Consider the following 19,846-nt stretch of genomic DNA (forward strand, 5'->3'; position numbering starts at 1 on the left):
ATAGAGATGGGCTTTCTACACAGGTGTAATAGATGTGAGTATACAAAGACAGCAGAACACCCCTACGGAAAAGAGGTGCACCATGCAGCTGGACGTTTATTGCCATAGCTCTCGCGATGTCCAGACAGCATATCGGAGTTAAAAATGGCATCTGGTGATTGGGAAAGATGATCATCATCGGATCGAGCCTGGCCCCATAACTGCTGGCTACACAGTCTTTCAGGTGACCGGGGAATGGCAAACGTCGGTGATGGGAAGTGAAAACACAACGTGGAACACGCTCCTCAGAGAGGCCGGAAAGGAGAAGCTGCTACACACCTGCCGTCCTGCGTGGAGCACAGGCCCTGGGCTGCACGACTAGGAAGCAAATGCCGCCCCAGGCTACAGGGCCGTAGACTCTCAGCCTAGGAGTAGGCGAGTCTATGCCCACAACTGAGGCAGGAATTCAGGAAAAATGCCCTGTGGGAAAGTGCCCAGAGGACTTAGTGAACCCATGTGGGTTAAGACCCAGGCTGCAATGAGAACTCAGAGCAGACTCACAGAGAAACCCTAAACCCACAGGGGTGGAGTCTGCCTTTGCAACAATTGTACCCCAGCTCCACCCCAACTCTCCACACTTCGCCTTAAAGAAATCTGCAAGTCTAGTCCCTGCACAATCGCCCATCTGGACTTGCTTCCCACGGTCTGCATTTGTTGTTCAAAGCCACACTGCTAACACTCAAGGTTCTAAAATTCTCAGAGGGGCCCGGCCTCCAGGTGGCTTTTTTATCACAGCATGGAGGTGCTGAAACTCCCAGAGGCAGGCGCTTTCATCTCCAGCAGATGGCTCTCTCGTGTGTGTCAGCCCTACTTCCTGGGTCCTGCACTCCCGTACAACTAAATGACGCATCTGCCCGCCTTCAGTCCACAGTGCACTCAGTCTCCCCGACCACATTCAACATCCTGGTGGTCTTCAAAATTTCCCCTTCAGTCTCTTACCACATCGTGGCTCTCAAACCTGATCTTCCTTTTATCCCTGCTGTCTGTTGGTGTTTCCCAAAGGTGGCCTTTCCTAGCCCTTGATTTTCCTAAGGCAAGAAGACATCTCTATTGAAAGATAACCAGCACCCTTCTCAGAGCTCCCCTGAGGTTTGACTCCAGCAACTCCTCCAGTACGATGTCATTCGCCTCCCACGAGTGGAGAAGCAGCTGGCCGTGTGAATGGTTTTAATTTTTTGCAATTGCGTCGAATGCGAACAGCATTTCTTTGGAAGTAGATTAGCAGGAGCTTCACACACCTGTGCGTTAATCTCAGCGCCCCCTTCTGGCGGGGTTGGTCTCACTCATGTTTCCCTACTGCAGACAGAATCGAAGCAATCACAGACATATTTTATGGGCCAGGGCTATGCATAGAGAAAGTCTAGGGGTGCAGGTACAGCGATTTGTTCAGTAGGTTCCCGTGGTTATTTTTGTTTTCACACACGAGGGTTTACCGGAAGTATCACCTTCACCCCTCCTTACTTTAAGTCACATTTTATGAATAAAATTGGGATTTATAATGCATTCCTCTGTCCCTTGATTAGAAAACATGAAGAGCAAATGAGAGAATGGCCATCACATTTTGTTGACCCAGTGGCACATTAGAATCTCTTAGGGGTTCTATTTACACAAATATGTTCCACTTCTGCACAGAGGTTAACCTGAGTTCTGAAATGCTGTGTGCACTTACTTTAATCAAATGATAAAGCTATGAGCTAGTAACATACTGGACAAATCTAGTTAAATTGGAGAAATCCCTCCGTGAGCCAACAGTGGTTTAAAACAGGTGGACTCTCCCATCCCACCCACTGTGTTTCTCTATTTTCTCACGTTTCTAAAAAGCAACTCAAATGAGACTCCAGGTGGCTAGACAAATTCAAGCAAGGTTTGTTGTCTATTACATTATTTGTTCAGCTTTTGCAAATCTCCAGAACAAAAGCACCTCACATGTCCAGTTCCACCCCAGCCTCCACCCATCCGTTTGGAGCTCCACCCAGGAATGCAGAGTCCACAAAAGCAAGTCTCAGCTAAAGCTCTCAGTGGGTCTTACAGGTTTCTGGCGAGTTACCCAAGGCCTGCCCCAGCAAAGTCACTACTTGAAGTAGTTGAGTCCCGCCACCAGGAAGAACTTCTCCAGGAAGAGTTCAGAATCCAGCACAGCGATGTGAGCGGCTCGGCCGATCAGGGTGTTGGCAGTATTGGGCAGGGCGTGGAACACATTGTGTCTGATGAGAGTGCAGTCCTTGGCTTCCACCAGGGGGCCCAGAAGGTTGTTGATCATTTCTGCATAAACCGGCCCTGGAAGGAGGGAAGAAGGATGTGAAGCCAGGGCAGAAGTTGGCAGTGGAGCTTAGAAAACAACCCTAGATGTGTGTCAGGATGCTATTCCTGGGCACGCCTTCATAGACCAGTTCCCAGCCTCTTCTCAATGCTTGCAAAGACACATGAAATAAAACCTCAGTCCTTCTTGTCCAGTCCAATTATGACAGCCAGTGTCCAGAAGAGGAACTCCACACAGTGGCCTGTGAGCCTGCACCCCAGAACTAGGACAGAATTGGGGTGGGTATGGACCCACAGTGGGTGGCACCAGGGAGGGAGGGTCCCCAGAGACCTGTGTGCTGCTTCAGGAGGTATGTGGGGCTGAGACACAGCTCAGGAAAGAAGTGGAAGCAAACACCATCTGACGCCATGCATCGCGCAAGCCACAGGGCATGGCACCAGCTCCCCTGAGTCCAAGATCCAGGGAAAAGGTAGGGAACACATTTTCTGTGAGTGTAGTGGTTCATTTTTCTTTTATGAATGAAAGTCAGAATTTGCACAACTGTAACCCTGGGGCTTGGAGCTGTGTAGCGACGAGTACTTAAGCAACAGATAGATGTGCAGTACACGCCAGATGTGCAGTACACCCCTTAGATGTGGTTCCTCCTTTCCACAGAGCTGTTCACGATAACACCTGCACCAACAGAAAACCTTCTGGAATAGCTTGTGTTTGACTCCCTGTGGTGACGATAGCAGAACTAAGCCTCTGGGTGTTTACCCCAGTGCTCAGGTCTGTTTCATAAAGCCAGTTTGGCACCCTGGCCCATATGGTGAGATGGGCAGCACTTGTGCCGAGAGTGGAACGGGGCCCCAGCTCACTCCATCACTGCTCCCTGCCACACCAGCAAAGCCACACAGCCCCCTACTCCTCTAAGAACTCAGCAAGAGAAACCACTTGGAGCTTTGCTCTCCTAAGCTGGGAAGGGCAAACCGGCTGTCTGCAAAGCCAGGAGAATTCTTTTAGCCTTCTTCTCCCCTTCTGAGAGTCACGGCAGGAGCTCTGAGATGGAGAACCTCGAAATGTCAAATTGAAATCATTGGGAAGTTGGCTGTGAAAATCTGTCTTAGCCACGTCAATTTAACTGAACAGAAAATGGGGTGAAAATGAAGGGTGTGGTCCTTCCCAGGAGCTGTGAACGTTCTAGAACATTCTAGAACGGTGGTGGTAGACTGTGGCAAGATATGCTGAGAGGATGTCATGGTGCATAGAGTGTTCTTTTCAGAGGAAAAACAGAAATCAACCCAAATTCAGTATTAAAGGAATGGTTCGACGATTCTATGTCCCCTTAAAATCATAGATATGAACACCACATGGTTATAAGAATAATGCATGCAGGGCCGGCGCTGTGGCGTAGCAGGTAAAGCCCTGCCTGCAGTGCCAGCATCCCATATGGGCTGCTCCACTTCCAATCCAGCTCTCTGCTGTGGCCTGGGAAAGCAGTAGAAGATGGCCCAAGTCATTGGACCCTTGCACCCACGTGGAAGACCTGGAAGAAGCTCCTTTGCAGCCATCTAGGGAGTGAACCAGCAGATGAAAGACCTCTCCCCCCCCCACCCCTTCTCTCTCTGTGTAACTCTGACTTCCAACTAAATACTTGAAAAAAAACAAGAATGAATAATGCATGCACACATGAGTGTTGCTAACAAATGGAAGCAGAAGTATATGAAAGTTACACCAAAACCATAATTTGTTTAAGTGGTATATGCAATAAAAGTCAGAAGTCATTTATTAAAAAAAAAAGTCACTCACACTGCAGTGACTGCTCAGCCACATCACTGTCAGCAGAAGAGGCTGTGGATTCCTTAAGCCCCTGAGGCAATTCTCAGTGTTTTTCTAAAACACAGTCTACCCTTTGTGGGGAGCAGCCCGGACTGGACTGAGTTACTGGAATTAAGACTTATTCTATGCATCTGCTCTCCTGTGGGGAGCAACCCGGACTAGACTGAGTTACTGGAATTAAGACTTATTCTATGCATCTGCTCTCCCACAATATGGCGCTGGGAGAGAAGTAAACAGCTTCCGCACAGCTGCCTCCAGTTCAACCAATAAACTGTAGGACTTGCTCCTGATTGGAGAGCAGCGTACTCGGCGTGTGGGCAGCCGAGTTAGGATTGGCGGAGGAGGACTATAAAGGAGGAGAGAGACGGCATGCACCGGGAACATCTATGGGGAACATCTAGCTGAAGGAACACCTGTGCAGCCCCCGAGACGAGCCGGCCGGCGGTGTGCCGCTCCCCTGCGGAAGTGGGGAATGCGGCCAGGGGGAACTGCCCTTCCACGGAGGTGGAAGGGATAGTAGCCAACCCGGGAAGAACCAGCAGCAAACCCGGGGAGGGCCGAGCAGATGAAAGAACAGCGCAGGGTCCTGTGTCGTTCCTCCACGAAGACGGGGAGCGACAACCCTTAACCCTTACTACATTTTTTTCTCAAATAAAGCACTGTTTGCATCTTGATTCACTTTTGGGATAGGAGCCAATTATCTACACAACAAGGTCATGGATACAGTGGCAGGTGACCCAGGGAAAGAAGGGTCGGGGAGATATTCTGTTTCAGAATTTTTAAAACATAGAAACATTTTTCTTCAAGAAAAATAAAAAGCAGTTAAAACTATCACCAAAAAGATGAGCTCAGGACAAGAGATTGCTGTTTTTTTCCAGATGACTGACAGGATTAATAATCAATTTAAATCACAAATTAACATCCTTTGGAGAATAAAAAGGTTCATAAATTGCAAATTCTTGAACTCTTTCAAAATAGAGCAAAGAGCCATAAAAGGCCTCAATCTCATTAGCAATCACTTGGGCTACTGTTCACAACAAAGCCCTAGAAGCATAGCAGTGTGCCCATGAGGAGTTCTGGGTCACCCCGAGGGTGGAGTCGGGGTGGAGGGAGGGTCCCGGCCACCCGCTTAGCCTCAGTCTTTCCAGCTGTAAAATTGGAGTCACAACACCTACTTTGATGACAACAATTGGGAAATCACTGATTAAATTATGATGGATCCACTTACTTGATTATCGAAATGTGTTTGCGTTCATGTTTTATCACCATGGGCAAATGAATATGGCATTATGCTAAATCGAATCGTGATGCAAAATTCTAACATCTAACTTGACAACTAAATGCGAGGAGACTAGAAGAAAAATAGAGGGGTACGTAGTGGTAGAGATAGAATCGGATAGGAACATAATTCATTTTAATAAGTTAGACTCTTCCAAGTGTTCTAATTCAGGACTTTTCAGTCAGCAAAAGCATCATTTTTTAATATGCCACATGTTACTTTTCAGTGTACATAACAGGCACTGAAAAGCACAATGCTATTTTAGATATTAAAAGCATTTTTAGATTTATTTTTTCATCAAAATCTCTGTTGTAGTTGCTAGGTTCCAGTAGAAATTTTAAATGTATCCATTTATACATTACTAGCAAATCTTTGGATCTTTAGCAGATTACTTTTCAAACCCGTTAAAACACAGTGGAAATAACATTTATTTTTTATAAGATTGAAATGCCTAACCTAGAGACAGGAAGGCCAGCCCATCTACCTCTCCTTGTTACTTGAACAACTCCTATCCATTCTGTAAAACCCAACCCAGATGCCTTCTTCACTGGTCTTTGCCTGATCTGTGCCCTACCTCTGTGCTACCTCAACGCATACGCATTCACTCACCTGCAGAGTCACCCCATTGCATTCTCACTGCTGTTATTTTCTCACATACCAACTAGACACAGGCAGGCCTGGCTCCCTGAGTTCTCTACCAGTTCAATGGCTGGCACACACCTCAGCAGGAGGTGAACAAACATTCCACAGTGGGATACACACATGACTGCTTAACACACAAAAGAAACATCCAGTGCATGCACACCCGGTCATGCGTGCAACACACACACACACACACACACACCATAAAGTAGGCCTATCAGTTCAAGAACACACACAGCACCAGGATAACTGGTAGCTTTGGGATCTGCAAGGAGAGAAGGGCTATACTTCCAGGAATGGAGAGTCCCTGCCTGTACTTCCGGGGAAGAAAAGTCCTTGTCAAGGTCCCCACAGGTGCCTAAAGGTCAACCAATGAGGATCAGACCTGCCTCAATCTTTAATCCCCATGCCCTGAATCTATAAAAGGAGCCCTCCCCACCTCGGACACGCGACTTCACCGGCCCCTGCTCTTGTGACCGGTGAACCTGGCCCGGGAGCAGAATCCCAGTAAAAGCTTGTGAATTAATTGATTCACCTGCCTGGGAAGATTTGTTATGCGCCAGACACCTTCCCATAACCACTGCCCAGGCATCCCCGATAGGCATAGTCAAGTCAATTTCACATATTTACTTTTACTCTGCCAATCATAAAGTCTGTAAATAAGAATCAGATGCAGCTTACCTGTGTGTCTGTCTTTGAGAGCAGTTTTACACATTTCGATCCTGGCTGAGTGGAATGGCACATAGCGGTCTTGGGGAGACGCGACCAGCACGACGTTTTTAAAGTACTGCAGCCCTGGAACAGGAAGCCAGGTGCATCGTTTTTGTTTGCTTAGTTTTTGTTCTTTAACCCCAGCCATTTCAATTGAAACCCCTTTCAGTTTGCACAGACTTTCCAGCCTCGCCTCAGGAGGCAAACAGAGCACAGGGTGGCATCATTGCAAAGGAACCTGTGCTCTGAGGGTTAGCACTGCACACGCCAGACAGAGCTGCAGGTGCCCACAGCAGGCTGACAAGAGGGTTTTCTGCACTCTCTTTAGAGGGGAAATGATGACTTTGCTAAGGAGACACAAGCAAGCTACTCTGAACAGTGAGGAATCAACAGAGATGAAGCCTTCCCGAGCTAGCAATACCGAGGAGTCCCAAGGAAAGGGCATCTGCATATTCTCTTCCCCTCAGTCACAATGGATCCCAGAATTCCAGCCCCCATCAGGGCATCCCCTTTAGGAAAACAGCTTCAAGTTCACCTCCCCTCCTCCTGTCCTGCATCCCTGCAATCCGTGCATATGGGGTGGACCGACTTCATAGTGCATGTGCCTCTCGTCCTCAAGGCCAGCATGGAGCTCCAGGCACGGCAGTGCCCCCTCAGCTCCTGCCGCTGGTCTCTGCACTCTTCTCATCACCCTATGCTGCTGAGCTCTCAATGGTGTAACCCTCCACTGAAGTGGGTCCTCTTACCCAAGATCCTATGCTGGGCAGCCTGCATCCACTGCTGGCCAATACAAGGGTGGAGAGGGCAAGAGTGTAACAGCCAGCCTCTGGCGCTATTTAGGACAGCTCTGTGTGGCCACCTCAGCTCCTGAGCTCCCCCTGGGTGGGACACGAAGACCCTGATCTTGCTTCCCTCTCCCCACTGCAGGGCATAACTCTGAGAGTTCAACTTAACACACAAGGATACATAGTAGGTAAGGTTCTCCTGCAAGAGAGTTTATACATCAGCCTGTGGCTAAGCCAGATTTACATCAACTGATACACAAAGTATCAATAGAGTTGGTGCTTAGAGAGTCATGGAGGACTGTAGACAAGCAGCCAGGCCAGCTTGCTTGGCCACACTGTGCAAGCTCACCAGTGGGCTGCTCTACCCACCCACTGGACATGCGGACCTCTCAGCCATCATCATGTGCACTGCCGTCCTCTTCAGTCCTACCCATAACACGGGCAGGGTCTTCAATGCCCCTGCACACTCTCTCATTACAGCGAGTGGGTGGAGGTGTGATGAACAGTGATTCATGACAATGATTCACACCCCCCACACAGTGAGCATAAAAGGACAAGCTGGCATCAGTCCACTCTGTAGGTGAATCTGTACCTGGGGAAAGCTGAACCAGATCTGGGCTTACGTGATTACATGAAATGATTGGTAGGGGGGCAGGTGCTGTGGTCCCATTCCATTTCCAGTGCCTGGGATTGAATTTTTTTCTTTTTTGGAGGTTTATTTATTTATTTGAAAGGCAGAGTTACAGAGAGAGACAGAGAGACAGATGCAGAGAGATAGATCTTCCATCTGCTGGTTCACTCCCTAAATGGCTGCAATGGCTGGAGCTGGGTCAACCCAAAGCCAGGAGCCAGGATCTTCTTCCAGGTCTCCTACGTGAATTCAGGGGGCCAAGTACTTGAGCTGTCTTCCACTGCTTTCCCAGGCCACTAGCAGGGAGCTGGATCAGAATTGGAGAGCCAGATCTCAAACCAGTAACCATAAGGGATGCTGGCACCACAGGTGGCAGTTTTACCCATTAAGCCATAGCGCCGGCCCCATGGGATTGAATCTCACCTCCCTTCCAATCTAGCTTCCTGCTCATGTGCAATTTAAGAGAAAAACGTGATGTCTCAAGTACTTGGGTTCCTACCACCCATGTAAGAGACCTGGATGGAGTTTGTGGCTCCTAGCCTTGGCCTGGCCCAGCCCTGGCTCTTTCAGGCATTTGGGGAATGAATAAGCATATGGAAGCTCGCTCGCTCTCTCTCTCTCTCTCCCTCCCTCCCTCCCTCTCTCCTTCTCTCCCCCTCCCTCCCTCCCTCCCTTTCTCTCTTTCTCTTCTCTCTCACCATTCCTTTCAAATAAGCAAAATAACACTTGAAAAATAAAACATATTATTGAGGAGTAGAGCTGTAGCTTGTGTGTGTTGAGATGATCCCATGCATACCTTGGCCTGCATCTCCCACACACCCCGCAGGAGAAGGCCTGACAGAAGCTGAGTCCTTAGGTAGCAGTTGGCCTCCCGCTGCGTGGAAGAGACTTCACAGGCTGAACCTCCTGATCATACCCCTCTGTGAGTCCATCAAACTAGCATCAAAGCTAACGTGTGTCTCAGGGTCAGACCTCAACTCCAACTCGGGATCACAGCTGTCCCGGGAACTGCCCACCTGTTTTTTGGCTTAGTTGGTAGAGGAAACATTTGCGCAAGTCAGCATTATCCCTGAAGGTCAGCTGCAGAAGGGACCCAGATTTCTTCAATTTCTGCATGAGCCACAAGCCTAGAAAGGCAAAACAAAACAAAACACAAAGCAAAATCAAAAAGCAAAATGGAATTGGTAAACTGTGATCCTTAAGTTCAAAAACAAGGCAGTAGTAGACATGTTAGCAAATGCTTGAGTGATTAGTAATTACTCAATTAATAGTAATTAGAGGTAAATCTGCATTCTCATGTATAAAATCATCCATCCAATGATACAACCACAGGCGTCTGGAGTCACAGAACCACCTGCCCCTCTGATTCACTCCATCCCCTTCCCTCAGAGGGAGAAGTGCACAGACCCTGCCAGGACCCTGGAGAGCAGGGGAAGCCTCACATTCCAGGGCCCTCCCACCCAGCTTCTACACACACTGATGAGTGGATTATGTCACCGCAAACAAAGGCACTGGATGAAATCCAAGGACACGAACAAGAGACCTCATTTGCATGCAGTGCAGTGACTGATGGGTAAATGTGTATGTGTGCAGACAGGCAGGAGAGGCTATACACAATTACTCAAGATATGAGAGCCTGGAAGAACTACTGGTACTCGATCTTAACGTGTTTGGATGTTGCAAGAGCTCTTTATAATTGGGGGAGAAAATCTGATTGAACTCATTTATTTCTGCACAAAGATTTTGATTTGTGAGGAAAGCCAACGACAGAGGAAGGGATTTTTGTTTGTTGTGAAGCTGCCCAATACATCACGTTCAGAAGGAATGTCCTTGAAATAACTCAAAGCCACTGAACAAACCTGTCCCCACAGTGAAGAAACCATCTGTGTTCAGGGAAGCAGAGGGCAGGAGGAACTTATGGGACCCTAATGGCATACAACAGGTTTGGACAACTGGGCCAGCATTGTGGCATAGGGGCTAAAGCTACCACCTGTGCCATAGGCATCCCCTGTGCCATAGGAGGAGGGGGAGGGGGAGGGGGAGGGGGAGAGGGAGAGGGAGAGGGAGAGGGAGAGGGAGAGGGAGAGGGAGAGGGAGAGGGAGAGGGAGAGGGAGAGGGAGAGGGAGAGGGAGAGGGAGAGGGTTGCCAGTTCATGTCCCAGATGCTCCACTTCCAATCCAGCTTCCTGCTAATGCACCCGTGAAAAGCAGCAGAAGATGGTCCAAGTGTTTGGGCCCTGCCACCCATGTGGGAGACCTGGACCAAGCTCCTAGCTTCTGGCTTCGGCCTTGTCCAGTGCTGGCAGTTGCAGTCATGTGAGGAATGACTCAGCGGATGGAAGATTCCTGCCTCCCCTCCCCACTGCCCTTTAATTCTGTAATTCTGAATTCCAAATAAGTAAATAAATCTCTAAGAAATAGATTTGGACAATCAAGAACTACTAAGGCATTTGCTGGCAACAGGACTTAACTATTTGTTCTGACATGAGACCCCATGATCTGTTTGAGCTTCTGAAAACCAAGTCACATCACTTCCTCAGTTCAGGTCTCATGAGCGTCACCTGTGTGGCCCAGAGGGCACGTCCTTCACCACCTGGGTCTCGTGAGAGCTCTTCCTCACCTCCTGTGTCTCCAGGACAGGCTATGTGCTTCTGCCACTCAGAACTGTCCCAGTGTGCTGCAAACACCCTGAGTCTGTGTACCATTTATTCTGCACAGAAAACTTCTTCCAGACCACATGTGCCTTGCGTCTTTACCACCTGTGAGGGCCTCAGTGTCAGGGGCAAGCAAGCAGGAAAAATTCCCCTACCTCTGACCTTCCATTAATGTCAGTGAGCTTCCCTTTCCTTCTCCTGTTTAGTCTGTAATACTTCTGTGACACACACATGCACAAAGCCACTCACACATACATGAGTCATGTATGCCTCCTGCATCTGTTGGTGTGTTTCTGCAGATTTAGCTATTGTCTCTTAATATTATTTTTACCTAAAGATGTCTCTTTTTGGTAACAACAAACGTGTTTTGTTAAAAAAGCCTGGTTTTTCTCAATAAACTTTTAAAGGTTTTTAAATTGTTTCATATCTGGTCAAGTTGAGATTTTTAAGAACTTCATTTTTAGTTTGTAATAAAAGTTTACAACTTGATTTTTCAAAAAAGTCAACAAACTGCAAGTACCTGCTAAAAAAGGTCTTAAATAGTAAAAAAAAAAAAGTATTTGGAAAAAAACTGCATCTGTACTGAACATGCAGACCTTTTTCCTTGTCATAATTCCTTAAGTATATCAGCTATTTGCATGCATTTGCATTGCATTTGATAGTATAAGTGATCCAGAGACAATTTACAGAACACAGGAGGATTGTGAAGTTTTATGTGAGCCACTCCATCAAGGCACCCAAGCATCTGGGCATTCTGGAATCTGTCCGGAGTCCCAGAACTAACTTCTCATGGGTACTTAGAGACAACTGTGTACACACACGTGTTATATGCATGCCCATACACATATAAATACCCACAAATATCAGATTGGATATACACATAAACATACATGAACACAATAAGGAAACTAAGAAGCACCGAGATTAAATGTCTTGGCAAGAGTTGTCCCTAATTGTCTGGCTCAGGACTTAAAAACAGGCCTTAGTGTGCTGTACATTGAGATTTAATGCTACAACTAGTACTCAAACAGTATTTTTCACTTTATGTTTCTGTGTGGGAGCAAACTGTTGAAATCTTTACTTAATGTATGCTAAACTGATCTTCTGTATATAAAGAGAATCGAAAATGAATCTTGATGTGAATGGAAGGGGAGAGGGAGTGGGAAAGGGGAGGTTGCGGGTGGGAGGGAAGTCATGGGGGGGGAAGCCATTGTAATCCATAAGCTGTACTTTGTAAATTTATATTCATTAAATAGAAGTTAAAAAAAAAAAACAGGCCTGTCCTCTCATGGCAGATATGATCCATAGCCCATTTCTCTCTATGCCAACATCACACCTGTCAATCTTTCCAACCAGGACCCCAGGGACATCACCATTGTATATGCAGAAATTCGAAGGAGAAAAGATCTTAAGAAGAGTCTAGCCAGCCTTCACTGAGCTAGCAAGCAGAGGGGCCATATCCCTAAGCCAGGTCTCTTCCTACTGCCCCTCACTCTGACGAGCTCCAAAGCCCCAGGATCCCAACAACGTGAACTTCCGCAAGGTTTCCCGTTCCCAGTATCCTGCATTAGTCAATTTTGAGGACTGACAGGCTTGGGCGAGTCTCACCTGTGCTGACCAGGGCACTGTTGTTGTACAGGGTCCCCAGGTGAGGGCCAGACAGTGACAGGAACGTGTGCAGCTTGTTGAGGTAATACCGGAACCTGGGCCGAGTGAGGACGGAGCGGATGATGATGTTGCCAAGAGAATGGCCGATGAAGCTGCACAGACAGAAATCACACAAGTGCGGGTGAGCTCAGAGGCCGGCCACTGGACCAGTGCTTGCTGGAGGCACCCAGGTGTCAGCAGTCCTCCACACACACACACACACACACACACACACACACACTGGATTTAGGAGACCTGGCAGACAGAACTGGAGCCATTAATTCACCCTCCCAGGCATGAAAACTCTGACTGCATGAGGCCTGGGCCAGCATCTTTGGGAATGGCAGCATGTGGCCCAGTGTGGTCAGAGGACATGTGTGGGCATGCCGCCCAGGTATGTCTTGGTAGAGCAACACCTCTCCCCTGGCCTCCAGGTCTGCTCTCCGTCCACCTGCAGAAGACCAGAGGGCCCTTTGTGAAGGACTCATGTGAGCACTGAACACTCCTGACCACTCATTCATCGACTGTATTCAGCTACCTGCTCTCAGCTCACCCTGTTGGACTTGCCTGCCACAGCCACATGGCTACTCACAGATTCAGTGTGAGAGAGGGGTACCTCCTACCTCCTCTCACAGTAATTCATAAAGCCAGCAAGGACAGGACATGGACACTGCTGAGCTTGTGCCCTTTTATTTTTCCCCACCACTGCAGACACCAGGGTCCTCGCCTGGGAAACACAGAAGTGAAGGATGGTTCATCGCTGAAGCCTACAGGGGATAATGCACACTGAGGGATTAGCACAGGGCTACCCATTCGAATGCTCAACCAACACAAGCTATTTTCACCTCAGTTGTTTAAATACCGAGGCCTGGTTACTTGTTACAGTGTGCGGATAAAGTTAGCACTGACTGGAAACCCTCTCATGGGGAAAACAATTCATTAACTTTTTAATGCATCCTTTCAGTATTAGTCTCACTTAGCAGATGAGAAAATTGAGGTTTGGAGATTTGGAAAGTTTGCAAAAGGTGACACATCTGATACATGAGAGTTAGAATTCAAACGTGAATGCTAGAATCTAGGAATTTTTGTCTGAAGTTTAATATTCTTTCTACTAAGCAAAAACAAATGTGTATTCTCCCCCACATATACTATGAGCTATCTGAGTGTGTCAGCCAGCCCTGGTACCCACTGTTGCTCTGACTGAAATCCATTAAAAGTCACAAGTTAACTTATGCCAATGGTACAGAGACGGAAGGGCATCAGACCAAACCTGCATACAGCAAGCACTCAGAAGTGTCACCCTGTGATCTGCTTTTACCTGATCCTGGATATGGAGAGGTTGTACAACTGAATGTGTTGAATGATTTCATCCAGTAGCCGATCTGTCATGGTATCAAAATCTGCAAATGTGTCCATCTGAAAGACAGAGGGAAAGGGTGTGAGCTGGGTCATGGCCAAGGCCATCAGCTTGGGCAAGGATTCTAAAGGCACCCAGGCCTTAGGAAGGATACTCAAGGGACCCAAGAGAATAGGAAGAAGAGGAGAAATGTCACACAGGTCATCGACTCGTTGAAAGACAGGCATGGGGAACACGATTAGATGTGCTGGTATAACTTTAAGGAATCACTTTTGGAAACAAGGATGGGAGACATGGGGAAGAAATGCAAGGTCAAGGTCAGGATCCTCCACACTTTAAAAAAAGGCTCCACATAAACAGAGCTGACTTACAATGGGCTTCAACCAGGGCCCAGCCCTCGTCATTGTGGATAACTGGGGGTGAACCAGAGAATAATAATACTTGTTCCCTCTCAAATAAAAATAAAAATAGAATCGGCAAATGTCCGAGCAACATATTTGCAAAGTAAAGTACTGCAAATGTCCCTGTTTATGAGATTTATAACTTTCACTGAGTCATGACAAAGCACTGTGGGACACAGTCAGGGCCCAGAGGCCAGCCCCTCCAGCCAAGTGCAAAAACCTGGCTCTGTGGTTGCTGGGGGACCTGGGCATGGGGCTGCATGACAAGTGGCTGGAGGGGCACCCTCTGAAGGCTGACTTCCTAATCACTCTGCTAACAATACTCATCTTCCCTGAAAAGCAAACCTCACCGGCACACACTGCAAACACAAAGCCCTCAACTGACGACTGATCATTCAAGTCCTTGCTCCTTCCTCTGAGTTCCTGCCTCTCTTAGGACTGGATCATACCTGGCCACAACTGGAAGGTAGTGTACACACCATTAGCTTCCTCTGCAGGTCAATCAGACGAGGAACCCTGCCCATCTGCCAGGGTCTAAGAAGATCGTGGTATCAAAACGTGACATGTTGTGGAGATGACAGGAGGACTCAGGACACAGGCTCTGCTCAGAACCACCCTCTGTCCTCTTCCACGCATTACATCTCAGCACTGCATGTGCCTGGCCTTGAATACAGCAGGTGGCAATGGAACTGAGCACCAGGGGAATGGGGTGTTATCTTCCAGAATCTGCTGGTTCCCATCGCCAGGGGTCATTAACGACCATTTGGTTACAAGCAGTTCTATGCCTCCAGAAAGCACTTAGAGTTCACCCACTATCACGTTCCTCGGGGAGTAGGAATCAGCACTGTTCCACCCAGCCCCATCTGTTGACTGTGGGATTCTTTAAAGTTTCATCAACTCTGACTCATTAAAGCCTCAGACGCCGCCTACCTGGAAATGGTAAAGACTGCAGAGGTCACCTCGGAGCTCTGTTCAGCAGGCACAGCTCAGCTCCACTGGTTACACAGGTGCCAGCGGAAGCCTCGAGGCCCCCAGTGTGGATCCACAGAGCCCAAAATAACCAATGCCCTAAGCTGCCCCTACTCTGAGGTCCTGTGACATCCAAAGGCACCAATCAATGGACTCGTGTATTCTCCATCCCCGGCCCTTCCTCATCCTCCCAAAAGAAAACAGTAAGTCTTTTCTCTCCCAACTGTCAGGTGGCTGCCAGGTCCCCTCCAATCCCCGTGTGACCACAGATCCTCACAGTGCCAACAGCAGGCTCCCGTGAGACCCGCCCCTGCAGTTCTTGCTGTCTGAGGGTCTCGTGGTCCTACCTGATTCTTCTCAGACATTAGGAAGTCCAGCTTTCCTCCAGGGAGGCCCAGTTCGATGAACGTCTTTACCAGCCGGAGGTCTGCACTGTTCCCTGAAGGTGACAGAGAGCCGCCACCCAGCACCAGAGTTAATCACAGGAAAGCTGATGAAGCACGTGGGAATTTCTCCTCCTACTTCCCTCATTCCCAGTGTAGCTTCTGACTTTTGTTAAGCAGATAACAAAGTCAACTAATCAACTAAAGCGAACACCTGTTCCCTTGTCTCCTCCACACACACCCCCACCACACACACACACACACACACACACACACACACACACACATGCACGCACGGTCTGGCCCTTCCTAGGTGTTCTATTGCAAATACGGATTCCCTGATGTATTAACAAGTACCCTGGGGAGTCTGTTGGCAGGGACAGCTGGCAGCATCATCTCCCCTTCTTCCATAGCAAATTCTATTTGTCCAGGTTTTGCAAGTAGGGCCCCCTAATGTCTTCTGTGGCATAATGTAATTCCCAAAAGTCCCCTCTTAAATTCCTTGTTCAATACAAAGGCTATCTAGATATCTGGTGCTGCCATTTACAGAAAAAGAAGCAAGCCCCTGCAATGGGCCAATCATGGCATAGTTATTTAAAAAGAATAACATCCCCTGGGAACAGGAGTCAGAGACAGCAAGTTTCCTCAGTGCCCAACAAGGAGTACTGGGGCAGAGGACTAAAGAAGTCCACAGTACAAGACGTTTGCTAATAGTAGAGTCACCAAAAACACAGAGATTGCTTTCTTGAAGTAAAATTCATGTGGAAAAATGCACTTGTGATAATAGAGTGAGGTTTATATACAAGTGTTTTCCATGCAGGTCATAGGGTTTTAGATGCAGTGTTAATGAACTTAGGGCCTATTCCTCAAGTGCACTGCTACTGGGATGAAAGCTAGAAGCCATTAGTTTGGATATATGGGGTTGCCTACTTTACCATGAACATATCTTCCATGTGTTTCCATAGTTGCAAAGTAGTTTGTAAATCATAAGTGAAGATAAATGATATCATTTTATACCATTCTTAATGACACTACCTAGTGATTCTGAGCAGGGTGAAAGTGTGACATAGAATTCAGGGGAACTCTGGGTGTTTGGGAGGACCCCTAATATCTAAGGATGACTCCACAGGCCCAAGGTCACCACTGCCGGTGGCCCATCAGAACACATGCCCAGACCTGCATGGACATGGTCATAAGTGGTCATGTTCTTTTGGGAAATATGTGTATGGTAGGCTATGAAGTTAAATGCTATCCCTCCCTTCTGTTACTTCTGTTGATAAAATTATGCTCTCTGATCCCAATATTGTAGCCATTGTTTAAACTTGCCTAAGAACATTCCAGGGCCTGCACTGAAAACAAAAAGGCTTAAGTGTTTACACTTGTATTCATCATAAAGCATACAAGTAAGGAGTTAAATGGCCCCTATCCTCCAGCTACTGAGAGACAGAAAACTTTTCGCAACTTAAAACGTTCTCAGATCAAATGTCTTCATAGGCTGTTAAACTAAGAACATTAACAAGAAGATAATCTTGGGCTTTTTGTACAGCATAAAAAATTGTGTAAATATTCCTAACTGTGCTCTGTTGATGGAAACCGAATTTGATCTAGTAGGTCCTCTGAAATTGAGTTTACATATACAAGATACTTCTAGATATGCTTCAAAAACTTTGAGGTGGGCAACGTAATTAAATGATGTTTACTTGTTCCAGAACAATTTGGAAATCCATGCCTCATTTTCTTGTAATATGCATTTTCCTTGAACTTTTTCAATACCTCTCATATATAGGGATTTCAAACATCCTTTGTACAGAAGAAACTTATCCTTTAAATCCGTTTTCCAGGAACCTCCTAAGTCCCTTGTTTGCCTTGAGTTAGAAAAGAAACCTTCAAAAGGAACTTGCGGATGGCCGTGGCCAGGCGATACACTTGGCCATGGACAGCTCTGGTTGCTGACACAGTGAGTCCTGAGGAAGCTACTCATCTGTGTGCTTGTTCCCTCCTCCCACATGCAAGATGGAAAAAAATACAACACAGATTGACCAGATTTCCTGTTACAACCAAGAAATTGGGAGTCTTGCCCTGTGAACTAATATTCCCTAAGTGAGTGGTGCAGACTGGTCACCCAGGACATCGAGCTGGTAAATGTGAGAAAGCTATCTTTAGTTCCTGGAAACCTCAAAATTGAAATAGAGTCATGGTATACAAAAAGTGCCTGTGAGTGAAAAGTGAATAAAAATAGGCACAGAGTGGCCCCTAACCTGAACTCCTCAGAATGAATGTTTCTTCATTCGACTCCATTTCTTCTATTATTCATACTGTCCCACTCGTGAATTCCATTAACTCATGAATTTTACTTACTTGTGCGTTTCACTGACGTGTTCATTTCAATAATATATCACTTTTGCTCATTCATTTACTATATTCCTCTCTTATTTTGTGCCTCCATTCCATTAATTATTCTATTTCTTCATTAATTCCAATTATCCATGTATTTATTCCACTCATTCTTCCTCACTACCTTAATTCATTCATTTTGTATTTTGTTTACTCTTTGTGCCAGAGAGAAATTTTCTTGGGAGCACGGCCATGCAATGTCCCTAGATTCCCACAGAAATCGTCATCCCACTGTTACTAATTAAATATTTTGTTGAATGAATAACTGATTTAAATTAATTCCCACATTTTATAGGTTGTATACAGACAGACTTCTGAGAAGAAAAATGTTTGTACCCACCATCCAGGCCATGGACACAGACAACCAAGTGGATCCCATCTTCCAAATTTTCTTCCTCTTCCTCTGGTGGGAAATACGGTCTATCAGAAGCTAGTACTGATAAGTCACTGTACAGGAATTCTTCAATCTTCAGTTCTTTCTTAAACTTTTCTTTGGCCTGATAAAAACTGGAGAACATGCAAATTAATCACAAGCCAAGCTGTATATCACATGCAGGGTAGAAAGTGGGCTGGGTTAGTAGGTAAAACCGATGAGTATCCAAAAGCAAAGGGTCGGCTCAGTGGCAAATGCTCAATATGAGAGCTGGGTGAGATCCCAGACAGCTTTCTTCTGAGCAAGGACGCAGACAAGCACCCCAAGAAAACCAAAGAGTCTCTAGGTTTGGGTTCTGCGTATTTCCACATGGTGTCTGCACTGAACAGGAGACTGGGGGATAGAACATCTAAGATTCTACGTAGCTACAAGAATCCACACCACCCTTGAAAAGATCACCCCAGAAAGCTCCTTAACCTGACACCCAAGCCACCCATGGCTCGGCATCCACCTGCTCCTCCAGTGCCATCTCCTGCGATTTTCAGCCTCCAGAAGTGACACAATTTTTCTAATTCCTGGCTTGGAATGTTATGGCTTGGCTTGACTTCCATGCCTTGACACACGTGGGCTGTATGCCCGAGATGCTTTTCCACCTGGCTACAATGCCCTTGGCCTGATTATGGGTCAAGACAGTGGGTAAGGGCATGGACTCAGGCGTCAGATTTTGAGGGTCAGAATCCTGACTGTGAAATGGCTGTCTAGTAAAGGCTGGCTGTTCTTTACCTGAAACACCCAGGACCACTGACGTTTCAGATTTTGTATTTTGTTACATTTATGTGTGCATCATGACATACCGTGGTGATGAGAATCCCAGAGAAACCAAATTCCTTATCTCATATACTCCTTGTGCACATAGCCTGAAGGTGATCTTACTCAACATTTTTAATTTGAAGGAGATAAAGCTTCCGAGTAGATTTTGGGGCATCTGGGATTTTGGAGTTTCAGATTATGGATCTTCATCGTGTAGTATAAACTACTGTTCTCCTCCTCATCATCATCATAAATATCATCATCATCTTTTGTATTTCTCTCTCAATACAAATGCATCTTCTCTGAGAAGCTTCTTCTAGCTACCACCCTATTCACAGCCACTCTCCCAGCCAAACTAGGCAGGGCCTTGTCCTCCTGGCCCCATGGTGCCCACACAGTCACAGTTCTCAGCTACTTCTCTCATTTGCCTGTTTCCATGGTAGACTGTAAATACAATAAGTCAGGCCAACCCTGGCCAGGCACTGGACAGTGTTTACCAGGCACTGGAAAACAAATAAAAACTGATGACAAGTCCCTTCCTTCAGGTATTTAAAATTCTTCACAAAACAAAAGGTGCAATGTTGACCTGCCTGTGCAGTTTCTTTGGGGGGCATTAGTAATAGGTAATGCATCAGCACTTTTCAATGGGATTAACTTGATAAAACGATGTGTTATATATGTCATCACATATAT

The 19,846-nt window shown here is 46.8% G+C and overlaps 1 protein-coding gene across 6 annotated transcripts in view; it reads right to left on the minus strand.

Annotated features, from left to right (window-relative positions):
* Positions 1-1,893: 1,893 nt before the first annotated feature.
* FAM135B (family with sequence similarity 135 member B) overlaps positions 1,894-19,846 on the minus strand; it is a 364,289-nt gene continuing 346,336 nt past the window's right edge. For all 6 annotated transcript variants that reach the window (XM_070075533.1, XM_070075534.1, XM_070075535.1 and 3 more), the window contains 7 exons: positions 18,311-18,477; positions 15,541-15,632; positions 13,785-13,882; positions 12,428-12,579; positions 9,182-9,292; positions 6,720-6,833; positions 1,894-2,316 (listed from right to left, as the gene is read on the minus strand). In XM_070075533.1, coding sequence (XP_069931634.1) covers positions 2,111-2,316; positions 6,720-6,833; positions 9,182-9,292; positions 12,428-12,579; positions 13,785-13,882; positions 15,541-15,632; positions 18,311-18,477 — 940 coding nt within the window. In that variant the 3' untranslated portion in view covers positions 1,894-2,110. The remainder of the gene's footprint in view (positions 2,317-6,719; positions 6,834-9,181; positions 9,293-12,427; positions 12,580-13,784; positions 13,883-15,540; positions 15,633-18,310; positions 18,478-19,846) is intronic.

The sequence above is a fragment of the Oryctolagus cuniculus genome, chromosome 6 (assembly GCF_964237555.1).
Source record: "Oryctolagus cuniculus chromosome 6, mOryCun1.1, whole genome shotgun sequence".
In the NCBI taxonomy this organism is placed as follows: domain Eukaryota; kingdom Metazoa; phylum Chordata; class Mammalia; order Lagomorpha; family Leporidae; genus Oryctolagus; species Oryctolagus cuniculus.